General features: G+C 46.8%; 3 protein-coding genes and 1 pseudogene across 13 annotated transcripts; 1 reads left to right on the top strand and 3 right to left on the bottom strand.

Moving 5' to 3' along the window:
• Positions 1–151: 151 nt before the first annotated feature.
• Positions 152–3,816, bottom strand: LOC120656576. 11 transcript variants are annotated; one of them, XM_039934708.1, is made up of 14 exons: positions 3,668–3,816; positions 3,205–3,449; positions 2,615–2,964; positions 2,441–2,515; positions 2,298–2,356; positions 2,197–2,219; positions 2,084–2,121; positions 1,870–1,966; positions 1,712–1,778; positions 1,466–1,564; positions 1,246–1,335; positions 912–1,066; positions 646–747; positions 152–562 (listed from the first exon to the last, which is right to left on the bottom strand). In XM_039934708.1, the coding sequence occupies exons 3-14, from the start codon at positions 2,865–2,867 to the stop codon at positions 430–432; spliced, it is 1,191 nt and encodes a 396-aa protein (XP_039790642.1). In that variant the 5' UTR covers positions 2,868–2,964; positions 3,205–3,449; positions 3,668–3,816; the 3' UTR covers positions 152–429. The 11 variants fall into 11 exon arrangements, with proteins under 11 accessions (XP_039790642.1, XP_039790634.1, XP_039790636.1 ...); XM_039934700.1 differs by having other exon boundaries at positions 2,084–2,219; positions 3,205–3,290; positions 3,371–3,449; positions 3,668–3,815; XM_039934702.1 differs by having other exon boundaries at positions 2,084–2,219; positions 3,205–3,282; positions 3,371–3,449; positions 3,668–3,815.
• Positions 3,817–8,607: 4,791 nt separating this feature from the next.
• Positions 8,608–9,587, bottom strand: LOC120654168 (serine/threonine-protein phosphatase 7 long form homolog). Its single transcript, XM_039931714.1, has 3 exons — positions 9,386–9,587; positions 9,003–9,301; positions 8,608–8,919 (listed from the first exon to the last, which is right to left on the bottom strand). Exons 1-3 carry the CDS (start codon positions 9,572–9,574, stop codon positions 8,643–8,645), a joined length of 765 nt encoding a protein of 254 aa, XP_039787648.1. The 5' UTR covers positions 9,575–9,587; the 3' UTR covers positions 8,608–8,642.
• Positions 9,567–10,473, bottom strand: LOC120654169 (protein MAIN-LIKE 1-like). The gene is made up of 2 exons (XM_039931715.1): positions 9,877–10,473; positions 9,567–9,799 (listed from the first exon to the last, which is right to left on the bottom strand). Exons 1-2 carry the CDS (start codon positions 10,210–10,212, stop codon positions 9,623–9,625), a joined length of 513 nt encoding a protein of 170 aa, XP_039787649.1. The 5' UTR covers positions 10,213–10,473; the 3' UTR covers positions 9,567–9,622.
• Positions 10,474–15,261: 4,788 nt separating this feature from the next.
• Positions 15,262–15,672, top strand: LOC120653654 (annotated as a pseudogene).

Below are 15,672 nucleotides of genomic sequence, written 5' to 3'. Positions count from 1 at the left end.
ATTGGAGGACCATAAGGAATTCATTGTTATTCTTTGTGTCTTGTACAGATGTTGGGGGTTTTAGCTTTTCTCACATTTGAAAAGGCTATGGATCTTTATCATTACTGAAAAAAAATGCTGCAGAAGTGCGCAAAATTAAATACAGCCTGTATTTTAGTTAAGCACCAAAATGATGGAAAGCATTTGAATTATCTTTTCGTAAGGTCTTCTGACTAAATGTTCTTGAGGTTACAATTGAACTATACTAGATAACAAATTCATTTGAACTGGTCACTGGTATAAGAGCAATTTCCTCTTCCCAAAATCACCTTGGTTTTGTTAGTACTAGTCTTCTGCAATGTCCAGAACTTTTGTTGTTTTATCAGCAGGCCTTGAGTTCAGTTCTTTTCAGAACAAGCTTTCTAACAGGCCTGAGGTTGGCAATGAACTTTATCTTTGGTTAGCTCCCTTCCACAGCGGATCTAATTGTGGGAGCTCATAGTCTTCAGGGCTCAGGGCCAATGGAAAATCTGGCAATGGAGGTGGTGTTGCGATGATCTTGCTGACTCCTATGTTCGACGCTCTGAATTTAGGCAAGAAAGAAAAAAAATTAGCATATACGGTGACAGCTATTTCTTTGCCTCATTCTTTGAGTCTAATTCTTACCCTTGTTGTGTGTACAGGTCCTGGTAGCTCTGGACCTTGCTTTGTACATCTTTTGAGATCATGTCCAAGAGATATTTGGTTGTTCCAAAAGGAGCTGGGCTTCTGCAGAGTATGGTAAATTGGTAAACAAAATGCATTTAAATATTTCACTGATATATATGGCACAATAGTAGACTTGGAGCATTTTTTTTAAAAAAAAAGTGGTCTAGGAGTCAAATTTAGGTGCCTCAAGCATAGGAAGCAAGAGAAGGGAACTGCTAAATGACCTTGATGCTGGAGGAGCAGTGTGGAAGGCCTCAGAAGCTCTTTTGCTCTCATTGAGGAACTCTTCTGATGCCTGTAGAGAAGCTATGGCCATCTCTTGGGCTTTCTCAGTCTCTCCCTCATCAAGAATGAATCCATGGAAGTAGTAAGCAGCAGCCTAGCAAGGGGAAAAATCAGAACGGAATCATCTAAATTTACACAAACGATGGTTGGAGATAATTTTGTAGTGGAGAAATGATTTCGTGCTACTCAGAGCATTAATAAAGATTGCTAGTAGTCAATCATAAATGCAATTTGGAAAATAGTTGGAAAAAGAAAGAGGGCTCGATTACGTACTTTCGCTTCGACATATTTCCACTTTACAAATAGTGCATGCTTTTTCCCCCATCCATCTGACAAAGGAAGTTCTGGGATGCTATCTTTTACCTGTTGAACAATAGTTGAGATATACAGGTGAACAATTTTGTTACGTAATTATTTAAAAAGCACAAATAAAAGGGAAACTATGATACAAAAGAATAGATTTGAGGCTTGACATTAGATCTGAGAAAGATACCTGTTTCCAGCATTTGGTCATCTCACAAGCTAAGCGTCTTTTTACTGCTAATGTTGCCTTTGGGTTATCGATTGCCAGTCCAAGTTGCATATCTACCCCCTGTAGAATTTTAAGATGAATAATGGCTCCAGCTAAACCCTGAATATCCAGATTTACTTGCAATCAAAGCATACCTAGCATTATGTTAAACATTATAGCTACTTTGGAATATCTGTTTAAACCGTATATGAGAGTTTCGTTCAGCACCTGACTAAGACCTTGCAAGCTAAGTGCTTTAAGATTGTCCTCAGCTAGATCTACTGGAAGTTCTCTTCTGAAATTAAAACATGAAACAGCATAATTAAGTATATATATGGCAATTTGGGCTTCTGATATTCACAATCTCGGATCCTCTGGCGTCAAACCTTCTTTCAGGTGGAATATGTATAAGTACATGATGAATTGCACAGTCCAAATATCCAGCTGCCTTCAAGAAGAGATCAACAGTGGCTTGCCTGCTCTCTGCTCGTGATCACATGAGTTTGTGTTGTCATTACAGTGCACAATATCAAATGAAGTCAACAGTAGTCTGAAGTTGTTTCAGGTTTCAGGTGTATGTTTATGCTGATCTATACCAACCTTCAGAAACTCTCGGTCCGTGACCGTCAGCATAGGACCTGGGAAGGAGGAGGGTGTTAGCCTGCACGAAGCACACCATGGCCATCAAATGCAGCACGGACAGCACCTCGTACCAAGGATCTGCCATGGATGTCTCCTGCAGCTCCGTAATACACCACTCTGAAGCTTTCAGAAGGATTTGCATAGATGCATATAGATGGGGACCCGTCCTTACCTCAGCCATATCTTCTTGGTTAGCCCATACAAACTGTACTTTGTTTCTCAGCTCACTCCCTGCAACATTTATGCATGAATCGCAACAAATCAGGAAAGGTGCTAATTAACAACAGTTCTAGGAATATTGGCTAAGGTAATCACCTTCTTTTGCTAGTCCTATCAGAGCTGGCAAGTACTCTTCTAGAGCCTGGAGGAGATTAGCAGTGCTGGACCCTCCTGAAAACCAAAGACTACTGTCAAAGCAAAAAATTCTGGTATTCACATTCAGCAGGAACAAGTTGGACAGGTTTCAGATGCTGCAACGACCCGACTCACCATGCCGCGTCGCAACCCTTCGCCTTGGCTTCAGGGCAGTTGCTGATTCCTGCGTTGCCATTACCACAACTCTTTCCCTCAGAGCTGTCAGCCTCTCCACTACGCTTTTATCCAGGTGATCACCGAGTGTTCTTGAGAAGTCTATGTTTCTTGGTACCCGGAGACCCGGAAGGAAGACAACCACATCGCCGACACTTGACAGACTTCTCTGGTGTACACCAGGATCCCTCCATTTCGATGCCCCACAACCCATGGATACTTTTTTTTAGAGGTTAAGGGGATCAGGCCCCCCGTCTTAACCGAAAGCCAAGACCGTCAAAGTCAAAACATTACCCATGGATACTTCCTATCTGGAAGAAGCCAAGAAGGCAAGAACCATACAGATGCAGGAAGGATCAGCATGAAGATGTCGTGAAGAGCTAACAAGGAGTTTATAGCAAGGAACTTTGTGAAATGAAACTATGGATTCAGTAAGGACGAAGAATCAAAATTTTCCCAAGGTAAAGCCTGAAGATAAGTCACTGTTCTTTCAAAAAGAAAGAGAGAAGACACAGCAACAAGAACATGAAAGGTGATTAAAAGAATCTTACCTTTGGTTCGTCCTTCAGTCACTTGCACAAATGCGCAATATACAGATCAAAATCTGAAGCTTGAACTCTGCTTGCTCTCTGCAAAACTACTGCCACTCATTCAAGTTTATGCAAGCAAGTAGTGGAGTGGAAGGACGAAAGGAAGATTGTTTATTCTATGACAGACCAACCAAACCAACATCAACAGGAGGGAGCGACTTGGCCAAATTTATGTACAATTTGGCAGTTCCTCCGTTGGAAGCCAACTGAGATGAGAGAGCAATAGCAAGTTGAGGTTATCTTAAAATTTAACAAGCATGTACGTGTACTGTTGCTACAGAAGTAGTGCATCATCTGATGCGTAGCATGATTCTGATACTTGCGTTTCTTTTACTAGTTCAATCAGTCTAGAATCAATGGAAGTCCGCACTCTTTCAGGGTTATTTTCGAGGAGAAGAAATTCAGAAGGATAAGATCAGCTTACCTTGTCTTTGCCAAGATATCAGATTTGAATACGAATATTTGATGCTGATGCTTCTAGAGTTCTACTAAACAATTTTGGTGGAATGAAATCGGATCTGGGAAATTAGAACCGGATGTTTGGGTAGGGGTTGGGGGGGGGGGGGGGGCAGTGTTAGCCATGACGTGTCAGCCCTGTTCACTTGGCTGGTGCTGGAGGCTGCTGCTGGAGTGGTGTGAGAGGAAAATACTGTTAGCTGGCTGGTGCTGGAGGCTGCTGCTGGAGTGGTGTGAGAGGAAAACACTGCTGACTGGCTGGAGGCCGCTGGAGTAGAACAAGGTTAAGGTCCGTGCGTCGCCATGAAAGATGGAATGGAACAGCCAGGCACGACAAGACGAATAAACCCCATACGACAATTCCATTAACACCAGTTCTAATGAAAAAAAATCCTTGCAACAAAATGCTGACGGAAACAATCCCTACATATTTTTTTCATAAACGTACTCCTTTTCCCAACATCTTACGTCGTGTACCTTTTCTGGGTCTTGAGTATTCGATGGAGACGGCAAATTGCCTCATCCATTGTACGTACCCAAGTGTCTCTTTTGATGTACATGTACGTGTGCTATGGATGGAGAACAAAAGCTTCCTCATCTGGCTCACTTCTTTGTAAACGAAAGGGATACTATCTCGTGCTTGTTTTGTTTCAAAAAGTTTGAAGCCAGCCAAAATTTTCTTGACCGTGGCATAGGAGAGCCCCGGCCTCTCGCCGAAAGAGGCAGGCGGTCCAACAAGAGCGAAAGCCGCGGCACGTCCAGCGGCTCAGAATGCCCCGCAGGCCGCTTTCGCGACAGCGGAATCCATCGCCGGTTAGGTAGGAGTGGCGCTCCTCCCACTAATGAATACGCCCGGCAAAATTTTTTTAGAACGATAAACACGGCCAGCAAAAATTCAGTATCGGATTTGCTGCCTGAATTAACTGGCTGTGGAAGCTGCTTCTGCATTGACCTTTTTTTCTTTTTGCGAAAGAGAAGATATATTAATTAAAATGGAGCACAGTGTATCTCCCCAAATTTACACACAGGACCTCAAAGAAAAACAAAATTACATAGAAGCCCCTAGAAGCCATGTTCATCTTCTTCGTCGACTCCGCTCGACCCAGGCAACCAGCATGGGCACAAACGAAGCCAAAACCTCCAGATCTTCCGCCGACAGACCCCAAAGCTTGGTGTAGCCGCATCATCCACCATCCCAGAGCTCCAACCGAAATGGATTTAAGCCTTTGAAAGAACATCGGCAGTCTCGTCGTCGGAAGAAGTGAAGGAAAGACCTCCAGCAGAACCCGCCACGGCCGGCCAGCTCTCTCTGTCGGCATCACGTCAGATCAGAGTTTTGTTTCGAAGAGGAACGTAGCTGGCCATTCTGTAAGGCTCCCGAGATCGTTTTTGTTTTTTTTAACGAACACTAGACTCTCGGATCACAAAAAAGCTGTCTGCCAACGTGTCAAAAAAAATTACTGTCAACATAAATGAGCAATGTGCAAGTATAGTAGTAGCATCAATCAAAGGGGCGGCCACACGAGAGTACACGTACGTTGCCTACCCGAAACGCAACAGGAGTTGCCTGCACGCGAGCGACACCGAGATTACGACTGCGCACGTCCCGCGGATGCAGATGCAGGTGCCGAAAGTTTGTTGGATTGAATTGAAAAGAAGTCGAAATAAAAAGGATTGCTGATGGAGTCCTTCTCGCTCGTTCAGTCGACATCACCCACGAGGCCACGAACCATGGGGAGGGGAACCGCATCGCCGTCCTCCGCCGGAGCGGCCTCATCGCCCCACGTGGCGCGGCGGCCCTGGTCCTCCTCGGAATTTTTTTATTTTTATATTTTTTTTCGTCGATTTATCAAAAATATATGTTGGTATATTTTTTTTTCAAAAATGTCACCATGCCGCCGGATCAATTGGCGGTAAGGAGGTACCGCCGTTTGATCCGGCGGTACCTTCCATGGGCCGTGTGCCGAGGGAAGATACCGCCGGATCAAACGGCGGTACCTCCTTACCGCCAATTGATCCGGCGGTAAGTACTACCGCCGCGCTGTAGCCCGGCTATAGCCGGCTGCTACAGCCGTGCGCCCTACCACCGTTTTAAACGGCGGTAGGTGTCCCATATTTTTTTTAAACGTTTTATAAGCTTTCACTACTATAAATATTTGTATAATTATTTTAAAAATTATTAATTATTATCTTTACATTTAGAGATATTTCAGAAAATAATAGAGATAGCGGAGGTTGGGGAAATATTTTTTAAAAATTTATACAAATTAGATTTAACTCTAATAATCTGTGAAAATATATTTTCATGAGATATTCATGAGTTTCAATTACTATTTCGATGTCTTGTCATCTTGCATCAGATTCTTCTGCACCCCCCTATAATTAAAAATATGGGAGTACTTACCGCCGTTTCAAACGGCGATAGACATGCGTGAACCATGCCTATAGACCAAATATCTCCATCTATAAATAAAACATCGCCCCATCTCATATGAAGTCAGTAGCAATCTCATACTGAGTCTTTAGCCATCCACGCACGGCCACCATGTCTTCCTCTGGTTCTACCTACATTCCGTGGAACAAAATTAGAGAACCTGTGCCTCAAGGAGTGCAGGTTCCAATATGCTTCTGCGGTTCGTTTTGCAAGCTGATGGAGTCCAAAGTTTTGGGCGATGACTTCGGCAGGAGGTTCTTCATGTGTGAGAACTACGAGTTCGATCCGCCAAAGCGCTACGGCAAGGACAAAGCGAAGGTATCACCTCGCACTATCTAGTTTGCGCCTTCGGAGTTCAGTATGTTAATTCTAACTCGGCTTGGAAATAGAGTCCACCACCTCTTTGTGATTTCATACAGTGGCTAGACACGGAGCAATCGACCGAAGCTAAGGAACATGTTGAGCGGCAAGCAAGGTGGGCTGCGGAAAGGTGGCAGCGAATGCTGCAAGAGGAAAAAATGGAGGAGAAGCGCAAGAAAGATAAAGAAGAGATCGAAAAGAGGTTCGCAGAAGTTGAACGTCGGCAGGCGGAGGAGCGTGAAGCTGATAGGGAGAGGAAGCGAGAAAGGGCCCGCCGTGCGAAGGAGGCGGGACCCGAGGCTATTAGGAAGGGGAAGTATCCTCGGTGCACTCAGTAGTTGACTATCATGTAATGTTCGAATTTCATATTCCCTAAGGCATGTTAGGTCTAGATGGAACACGACATTAGCGTGTTCCATGTACATGCCAGTGCAATTGTTATTGTAATTTCAATCTCAAATTAATCGGCATTGTGTAATTTGTACTAGCTGCAATTAAATTATTCAGAAGCATTTCCCTACAAATAAACTTTTCAGACCGACGCGATAACAACTCCGTTGGCATATATCGGCCAGTACAGACAATAAAAACAATTAAAACAATCACCGTTCAAACATTGAACACAAATTAAATAGTGGTCCACACAATTCAACGCACAGAACACATGACATGGCATGTCAGGACCTGTTGCAAACTACGGTAACGAGGTCCAATACTAAAACTAACATGCCTTAGGTAATTCGAACAAACGTTACATTATTTATTCAGACGGAGCAGTACAACATCAATCATTCACGGGCAGTACCCTTATCACGTCCCGCGATGTCTGGTTTTGCACGCTCGCCTTTGCGTAAATCTTCATTCACCTTCTTTAACCACTCCATATATCGCTGATCACGATGGGTGATCCACGTGTCAATCCACTCATGGAAATGACACCAATGAGTATGCGTGTCATCAACAGCGTACTTTTGCAAACAAAAAACGATTCAAAATTAATAAAAATAATAAAAGCATATTTACAAATTAATCTATACCTGTGATGTTGCACCTCTTTTTTGGACTTCGTCGATATTCTTGCAACACCAATATCTCTGGCCAAAAGTCTCGTAATCACGAGATATGTTCGGAACACAACGCATTTGGCAATAGCAATCTGGTGGCATACATAAGATAGTATGACGGAATAAATTAATTAACAAGCTACAACCTGTAAACTAGATGCGTCCGCGCTTGCCCCCTCTCCTCCTGCCACGTCGCTCTGCAGCCTGACCCGCCCTAGTGTGGTGCTGTGAGTACGTCAGTGGCTCCGGCGGGATGGTCTGGCTAGTGGACCGACGACCCTGCTCAGGAACAGGCGTATGTTCCACCTGACTGTAGTCCTGCGTCGCGAGTGGGGCACCCCCCAGCTGTGAAGTGCCGACGACCTCCTGCGTCGGTGCAGAAGAGAAGAACGTGTTCACCCACTCCATCTGCGAGAGGTCGTCTACCTCCTCAATCTCCTCATCGTCGTCTGTCCCTCCTACCTGCCGGTAATCTGATTCACAAACTTCAATCCATCAATATTCAATTAAAAATACACTTGTTACCGCCTATTAACAACTGGTCTTAGACGTACCTAAATCATGTATTGGACGACGAAGAGACGAAGATCCAGCGCCGTAGGGATCCAGCGACGAGCCGGGCGCTACACGAATAAGTACAAATTAATAAATAAAGTTTTACATGATATGGTATTGTAAGTGACACGAGGTTGGAGTATGATTTACCTGCCGAGTACAAAAGTGCCGGTCGCGGCACGTACGTGGGCCGAACGGCAGAACCCGAAAGTGTCGTCATCGTTTGAGGTGGCGGTGGCGGTGGACCTGACTGTGCCGCGGGTGTAGACCATCGTGACGATGGATCGGTCACAGGAACCGGCCCCGAACTGCGAGGTGGGAGGAAGGTGTCGTCGTCACGACAGGTCACGGCTCGTCGAAATCGCTTGCACATATCGACGATCTTCTGCAGTGTGCTCTGGTGCTGGGCGGGCGTCATGTCATGGTACTGGCCCATACTCGACGAAGCCTCGGATTCAATCGCCCGTATGACATCGTACTGTACAGAGAAAGTAGTAACATCATATGCAACCAGTTTTTTTACTGCAAATTCAATCAGAGAAACGTACCGCTATGGCGAAGTTCTGATCTCGAACTACGGGGTACGTCTCCGACACCCTTGCGGCCTCGATCGGAGCCTCTGGTGGAACGTGCACAACACGTGTGCGCGTCCTCGGCAGGTACCACCGTAGGTAGTCCGCGAACGCCTCGTCGCTGTGCGGCCGATCCTCGAAAACGACGTCGTCGAGGGCAGCGGCCCAAGAGTCGACGTAAGGACGGACCTTGTCGGCCCACCGCGAGCCTGGTGGCTGACCCTGCCGTGTCCACCTATAATAGAAAGTTTGAGCGATTTAATGCTATATGGTAGGTTAAAAAATGAATAATTATTAACAAAACTATTTATTCGGTACCTGTGGACGTGGGCCTCCACTGAGTGCACAATCGGGACCGGGGTCTGCTGGTAGAGACCGAACTGCCTCATAACCCGATCAACGTGGTACTCCTCGACGTGGATGTCGTAAAGGATCGGCTTCCTCGTCATCCAGTACTCATGATCTCGCAGGCATAAGGACGAAAGACCGCTCGGTGCCCGGGCGTAAATGTCGGCTGCAGTGTACGGAGTCCACCTCACGTCCGTGTCCACAAGAGCGTCAAACTGACCAACGAAGTCGTGGTACGACTTCCTCGTCTGCACGCCGACCCAAGAAGGCTGTACAATGAAAAAAAAGTTAACCAATAAATCGTACATTTGTGCACGCATGTAACAATAAGTAAAACAAACGATGTTACGTACCCTCCTGAGGCACCACAACGAACCCATCGTAGGTCTGTCGACATCGTCGTGGTCTGCGGACAGCTGGACGTACGCCTCGAAGTTCATCTCTGGCCTACCGACGGGAAAGCGCTCGTAAGACCAGAGCTGTAACAGTAGAGGACACCCAACAAAAATGGGCTCCTCTGCTGAGACCTTCGTCACGCCCATGCAAAGACCCCTGTAACTCGCAGCCAAAACAGCAGAACCCCAGCTGAACTATGGCATCTCGTGAAGTGGAGCGTCAGCTATCGACCTCGCCAAAGGAATGAGCTGTTTGGGGCACGAGTCACCCTGCGAGCTGCAGAACATGACCCAGCCGAACAGCCACAGTAAGTACGCCTCGAAGTGCCTGGCAACCGTAAAGTCGTCTGCGTCTGCCCTCATGTAGTCCGCCTTCAAGATTGGTACGAGTCGTCAATGCAAATACGTATCAATATAAGTACGGAAAGAATTTACATTTATGTACTCACACTGAACTGTAGAAGCCACCTCTTTGTCGGTCCGTGTGCGTGGTTCGCAGGCAAGGGCCGGTACGGCAATGCTAGCTCGTTGCGCTGAACCCCGGTGAACCGAGCCAAAAGGTCGTCGCGCCACGAGAGTCCCACGTCCTCTGCACCCACAGCTCGTCCAGCACATGGCAAGCCTAGAAGCATCGCCACGTCCTGAAGAGTAGGGGTCATCTCACCAACCGGTAGGTGAAACGTGTGCGTCTCCGGACGCCAACGGTCGAGAAGTGCCGCGAGGAGGGACATGTCGAACTGGAACCGTGGAGCCCTGTCCCTAGGTCGACGTGCAGGGTCGGCCATATCTCCCTCCACAAGTCGTGCAATCGGGAGAAGACCTGAAGCGCGTAACCTGCATCGCGAAAATGAAAATTAAGTTAGAACAAACGGTTAAGGAAACAACTAAAATATGTGACAAATGTATTCCGTACCTAAGAACCCAGCGATGGTGTATCGGCATCGTCGACATGGGCACACGAGCCCGAAACGTCCCTAAGCTGATGCCACGGACCGCAGACATGTACGACCGGTGGCGCTTGTCGACGAGAGCATCTAGCAACTCAGGGGTAGCTCCGTCCTCGTGCGCCATACCTGTATAATGAGAACACAAATAACAATATTAAGCATAATAACATTAACGTAAAAAAATACTAAATAAAATTTCAGAACATAAATTAAGTAATACAACAAATTTTTAATAAAATACTAAATAAAACATAACGTAATAACTTATAAATGGTGCACAACAAATTACATATTATATAACTTTAAATTCCAATTACAGCAATAAAGTTGAACATATATTTGGGGCACATATTACAACAAATATTCGTACGAATGACACTCAGTTTACGACATATTAGTTCTTAATATTACATAATTTAACATCGAACATTATTGAATAGCGAATGACACAAATGACAATCGTCATCGATCAAATAAGGCCATTGTTGTTAGGACGGCGGCCACGATTTTGAGCAGCTTCAGATGGGCCCGCTCCATCTGTGCGGCCACCATAACTCAATGCTGTACAATACTTGTACGTATGACCCGTCTCATGGCACTTCGAGCAGAGGCGGACATCTCGACCAGCCTCCGAGCGATCCATGTTATTTCTAATGCGTTTCTTCTTGCGTCGGCCCACCCCTTGAAACATTTCTGGATCTGGATCTGGAATGTAAGTTGCATTGTGTCCAGGATCAGTTATGAAGTCTCCAAGAATGCGAAACCCATATATCTCGTGCCTCCAAGTCATCCAAATAGTTTCCTTCATGAAGTAATTTGAGACATACATACGAGCCTGTAGTCCACCAGCTTCAAAACAGGCAGCAATGACATGTGTGCACGGCAGGTGCAGCAGCTTTGGCTTATGACATGAGCAAATACAAGCATCAGGACGGAGAACACACTCCTGCACATGCTTCTCACGCCGGCCCCCCATTCGGCCTTTGTCCCTACACATCACCTCGTACCGACGTTCCATAGAGCCAACTGGAGTCACCCGATGTAAACGGGCCTTTTTGAAAGTTTTCTCCATATGCTCCGTAACCTTGTATCCGTAAACTTTGCGATTATCAAGCATATCTTTCTGTGCCACAGCGTAACGATCCCTAAAGTACTCGCAAGTGCGATACAAGAAGAACTCCACGATCCCAACAAGTGGCAATGATCTTACACCACGCAGCACCCAATTGTATATCTCGGCTAGGTTCGTAGTCATTAAACCGTACCTAGCACCTCCTTCATCAAACAGTAAAGCCCATTTCTCTTTTGGTTCGTGCTCAATCCACTCAGAGAATGTCTTAATTGCCTTTCTCCTTTTGCGCCTGACATTCGGACCGTCCAAGCCCACATCTTCAAGCGAGACCTGGTCGTCGTCCTCTGTATTGACAGATCTCCTCGCTAGCTCCGCCGTTTGCTTTTTTGTTAGCTCATCCAATTTTTTCCATAGGAAGTTGAATTTCCTTTGTTCTTGAACTGGGTATGAAAATTTGCCCCCATATGCCTCATGCACCACCTACTCTTTAGGTCCGGCCAAAGTGCAGTCCTACTACGCTCAGTAGAACCATTCTATATGTCATCAATTGCTTGTAATATTCCCTTGTGCCGATCATGAATCAAACACACGTTCTCTACATCTTTAACAATCATCTGCTTCACCCTCTGCAAAAACCAATACCAAGTATCCCCTGATTCTTTCTCCACAAAGGCAACAATTGTCTGTTACCATCAGCTGCAACAGCTGTGAGGATTGTGCCTTTATACCTTCCTGTCAAAAATGTCCCATCTATACAAATGACTGGCCGGCAGTGCGGAAACGCCTCAATGCAAGCGCCCAAGGCCAAGAACGACCGTTGGAGTACCTGCTTTCCAGGCTTCTGGGCACATGGATACGTTTTCAAGTCATAGTAGCTACAAGGATTTCTAAGACATATAGTGTGCAGCAATGCCGGTATATTGTGATACGAAGCTTCATACGTCCCCCACCTCATCTGCAGCGCTTTCTGTTTCGCTCTGTAAGCTTTGTTGTAGCTAATTTTATATTTAAACTTCTCCTCAATAGCACAAATGATTGACTTAGGTTCATAACTAGGATTGTCCACGATCAAAGGGTACATGTAGTTAGCTATGAAACCTGCACTGAGGTTGCGGTGCTGTGGTTCTAATTGCTCAAGCAGGCATGTGTGCTCCACAATTTTTTTAACCTCCCAGAAATCCTGCCACTTGCCCATAGAAGCATACACCCTGAAAGGACATTTGCTTCTCACACAACGCACGTCATATGTTCTTGGACTGCTCTTGAGAACTTTGAACTGTCTTTGCAAAGAGAGAGTCGACCAACGTTTTATAGCTTCCTTCATGTTGTCACTGTTAGCATACATCGAACCGATGCATACCTCATTTTACCTGTACTCCCAAGACACCGCTTCACCTTCATTTACACTTAATTTTGAAAATTCATAACCGGACCAATTGTGTGGGACATGATAATCTTCGTCGTCATCATCATTATCATCCGAGGAGTCATCATTCATTGCATTGTGCTGTTCTTCACTCTCCCTCTGAAACTCTTCAACTATCTCTGGAATGTTTTCCCCTTCATCAGCCTGACCAGTTGCTTGACGAGGTTCGTGTGCAGCATGTCTATCATCTTCTAAAATCTCAAGTTCACCATCTTCTTCATGAGATTCATGCATCGTCTCAGTTTCTTCGGAAACTATATCTCCCTGGCCTTCATGATCCCCGCCCGCTTCAGTTCTTAAACTAATCTTCTCGAATACTTGAACAAACAACACAAGCGGTAAGCCTCGGCTACTACTTATATTGACATAGTTCCTCCAGTTTTGCGTCCCTTCAAGCGGCAATAGCTCCCAAAATACTGGTTCCCTTCGACTAACCACTGCCATGACAGAGATCTCATGTTCATCTCGACTAAGGCCGAAAGCTTTAAATAGCCAATTGGATATTGAAATCCAAGTCCTCTCTCTAGCTCGGGGTATTTTTTTGTGATCGAGCTAAACTCTGACAAATCTACCCCTTCAGGACCATATCTAACTTCTCCAGACCCATAGAACACTTGAAAATACAAATCATCTGACATGCCTGCCAATATTTACGACAATAATTACTCTTCCTTAGATTTTAATTAACGCTAAAAAATTATTCTGCTATTTTTCATATATCTTAATTATTTCTTTACAATTTTTATTACTGACAACAATTTCTATTTTTCTGTAATATAATATTAGTTTTTATGCGACAAATATGTCTGTTTGAACTCATTAATATTTTCAATTATATTTGTATGTAAACTAATATTTTTAATTACATGTTCTACGATTTTATAAACTAATAATTTCTACATATAAACTAATATTTCTACATATAAAAAAATAATTTCCACAAGTCAAACTATACTCAAATAATTACACGCTAAAAACTATTTCTACACATAAAAGTATATTAAAAAACACTAATATTTCTAATTCTAATATACAAACTATTATTAATAAAATTAAAATTATACCTGGAGCGGGCGGCGGCGTCGCGGGCGGAGCGCTGCGAGCGCCGGTGCGCGTGCGGGACGAACCGGACAGGGAGCGGCGCGGCCGGGCGTCGCGGGCGGGCGGAGGGCGCGGAAAAGCGGCGCTGGGGGAGCGGGGCGCGTTTTAAGGGGCGGACCTTACCGCCGGATGATCCGACGGTAGGTTCCACCTACCGCCGGTTGAACCGGCGGTATGTCTCGGCCCACCACGGTCCACAGCGGACCCATCCTACCGCCGGTTCATCCGGCGGTAACAGCCTTCCGCCGGACGAACCGGCGGCTGGGTGACATTTTTGAAAAAAAAACAAGACATATATTTTGAAAAATCGAAAAAAAAATAAAAATAAAAATAAAAAAACTCTCCTCCTCGTCCAGCCGCCGGCCCGATAGCGGCGTCTAGGACTTGGGGACGCTCGTGCGGGCTCGGTGCCGTCGGCCGCAGGGTGCCGCACAGCTCGTTGCATTTAACTGGGCCGCAAGGTAAGAAGGCCCGCTCGATTTGGGCCGATCGAGTAAATCCACGCAGAAAGCCAGACAGACGTCGAGGCTGCACGGGCCCAGCAAACGTTCCAGCCCACAGACGCCATCCGTGCGCCACCCCACCACGTCCATCGCCCGCCGACGAGTCCATGCGGAAGACGCGAAAGGCGAAACAGCAGGCGGCTCATCGACCTGCTTGGCTGCTTCCGGTGCACAAGTACACTGCGTCGGCGGCGACGGATGGGAACAGCTCGGTGGAGACGGACAGCACCCGAACCGAGCCGAGGACAGCCGCCAGCCCCGACGGTGCTCGCCGGGACATGGGACCAGAGTTCGCCCGTCCACGTCCACCTCGAACGCCTTGACCTCGGCGGTTTCTGCTGGCGCGCACCATGAGGATCCCGGCAGCGTGGTGGTGCCCGTCAGACCAGGATCGGGTGCAGTTGTAGTAGTGACTGCAACTTTAGCAGTCGCAGCACAGATGCCGTCCAAATGTGATCCGACGTCTTCTTGCAAAAGAGCACTATTCATCTTCTTCCCCCTTCTCTCTCAGACTGCACGACCTGCAGGCTTCTCCGCTTTCAATTTCCAAGCTCGATCTCCTCTCCTTTTCTCTCTCAGCAGTCCATCCATCCATTTGCAATCTCACTTCAAGTCCATTAGTGCCGATCCTGTTACATACGGACAATCCCTACCCCATGCCTACACCTGCAGACGCCGGAGAGTCTGGTGTACTTGGGGGGGGGGGGGGGGGGCGGGTGAGGCTGGTCGTCGGTGACGCCTGCCTCATGATCGGGGGCGTTGCGGTGGAACTCCCGACCCCGGCCATGGACCACGCTGTCTACCCTACGATCGCCTTCTTCGTGGGCCTCCCGATCCCTGTCATGTCCCCAGCCGAGGAGCTCCTGCCGAGGCAGTGAGGCGGACCTATTTCGTGCTCCACGCCGCGGGAACGTTCCCGTCCCTCAAGGTGCTCACCGCCGCCAAGCTTGCCGTCCTGTCGGCTGCGCCGGCGCCAGCGCCGGTGAGTACGTCAAGGGCGACGGCGGCAGCTCATCAGGGTGCCGGATCGGAGTCCATCAAGAAGGTTATCCGCTAACACCTGTGACGACGGCGACGCCCCGGCGCCGAAGATGGCGGCACAGCTGTGCAACACGCCGGAGCTGAAGCGGCATTACACGCAACTCGAGGGATCGAGGAGCCAGCCATGGGCGCATAGGGATGAGAAAGAAGAATAG

The sequence above is a fragment of the Panicum virgatum genome, chromosome 1N (genome assembly GCF_016808335.1).
Source record: "Panicum virgatum strain AP13 chromosome 1N, P.virgatum_v5, whole genome shotgun sequence".
Lineage (NCBI taxonomy): Eukaryota > Viridiplantae > Streptophyta > Magnoliopsida > Poales > Poaceae > Panicum > Panicum virgatum.
This window is presented reverse-complemented; position numbering and strand designations above follow the sequence as displayed.

Bases quoted from the DNA above. Each gene is read 5' to 3' on its own strand.
- LOC120656576 (XM_039934699.1), bottom strand. From the start codon at position 2,867: ATGGGTTGTGGGGCATCGAAATGGAGGGATCCTGGTGTACACCAGAGA. The intron at 1,067-1,245 runs GTACGTAATCGA...TCCCCTTGCTAG, and splicing joins GGAAATATGTCGAAGCGAAA to GCTGCTGCTTACTACTTCCA. The intron at 563-645 runs GTAAGAATTAGA...GCCTAAATTCAG, and splicing joins GACCTGTACACACAACAAGG to AGCGTCGAACATAGGAGTCA.
- LOC120654168 (XM_039931714.1), bottom strand. From the start codon at position 9,574: ATGGGCGTGACGAAGGTCTCAGCAGAGGAGCCCATTTTTGTTGGGTGT. The intron at 9,302-9,385 runs GTACGTAACATC...TTCATTGTACAG, and splicing joins CGTTGTGGTGCCTCAGGAGG to CCTTCTTGGGTCGGCGTGCA. The intron at 8,920-9,002 runs GTACCGAATAAA...TTTCTATTATAG, and splicing joins GTGGAGGCCCACGTCCACAG to GTGGACACGGCAGGGTCAGC.
- LOC120654169 (XM_039931715.1), bottom strand. From the start codon at position 10,212: ATGGCCGACCCTGCACGTCGACCTAGGGACAGGGCTCCACGGTTCCAG. The intron at 9,800-9,876 runs GTGAGTACATAA...CCAATCTTGAAG, and splicing joins GGTGGCTTCTACAGTTCAGT to GCGGACTACATGAGGGCAGA.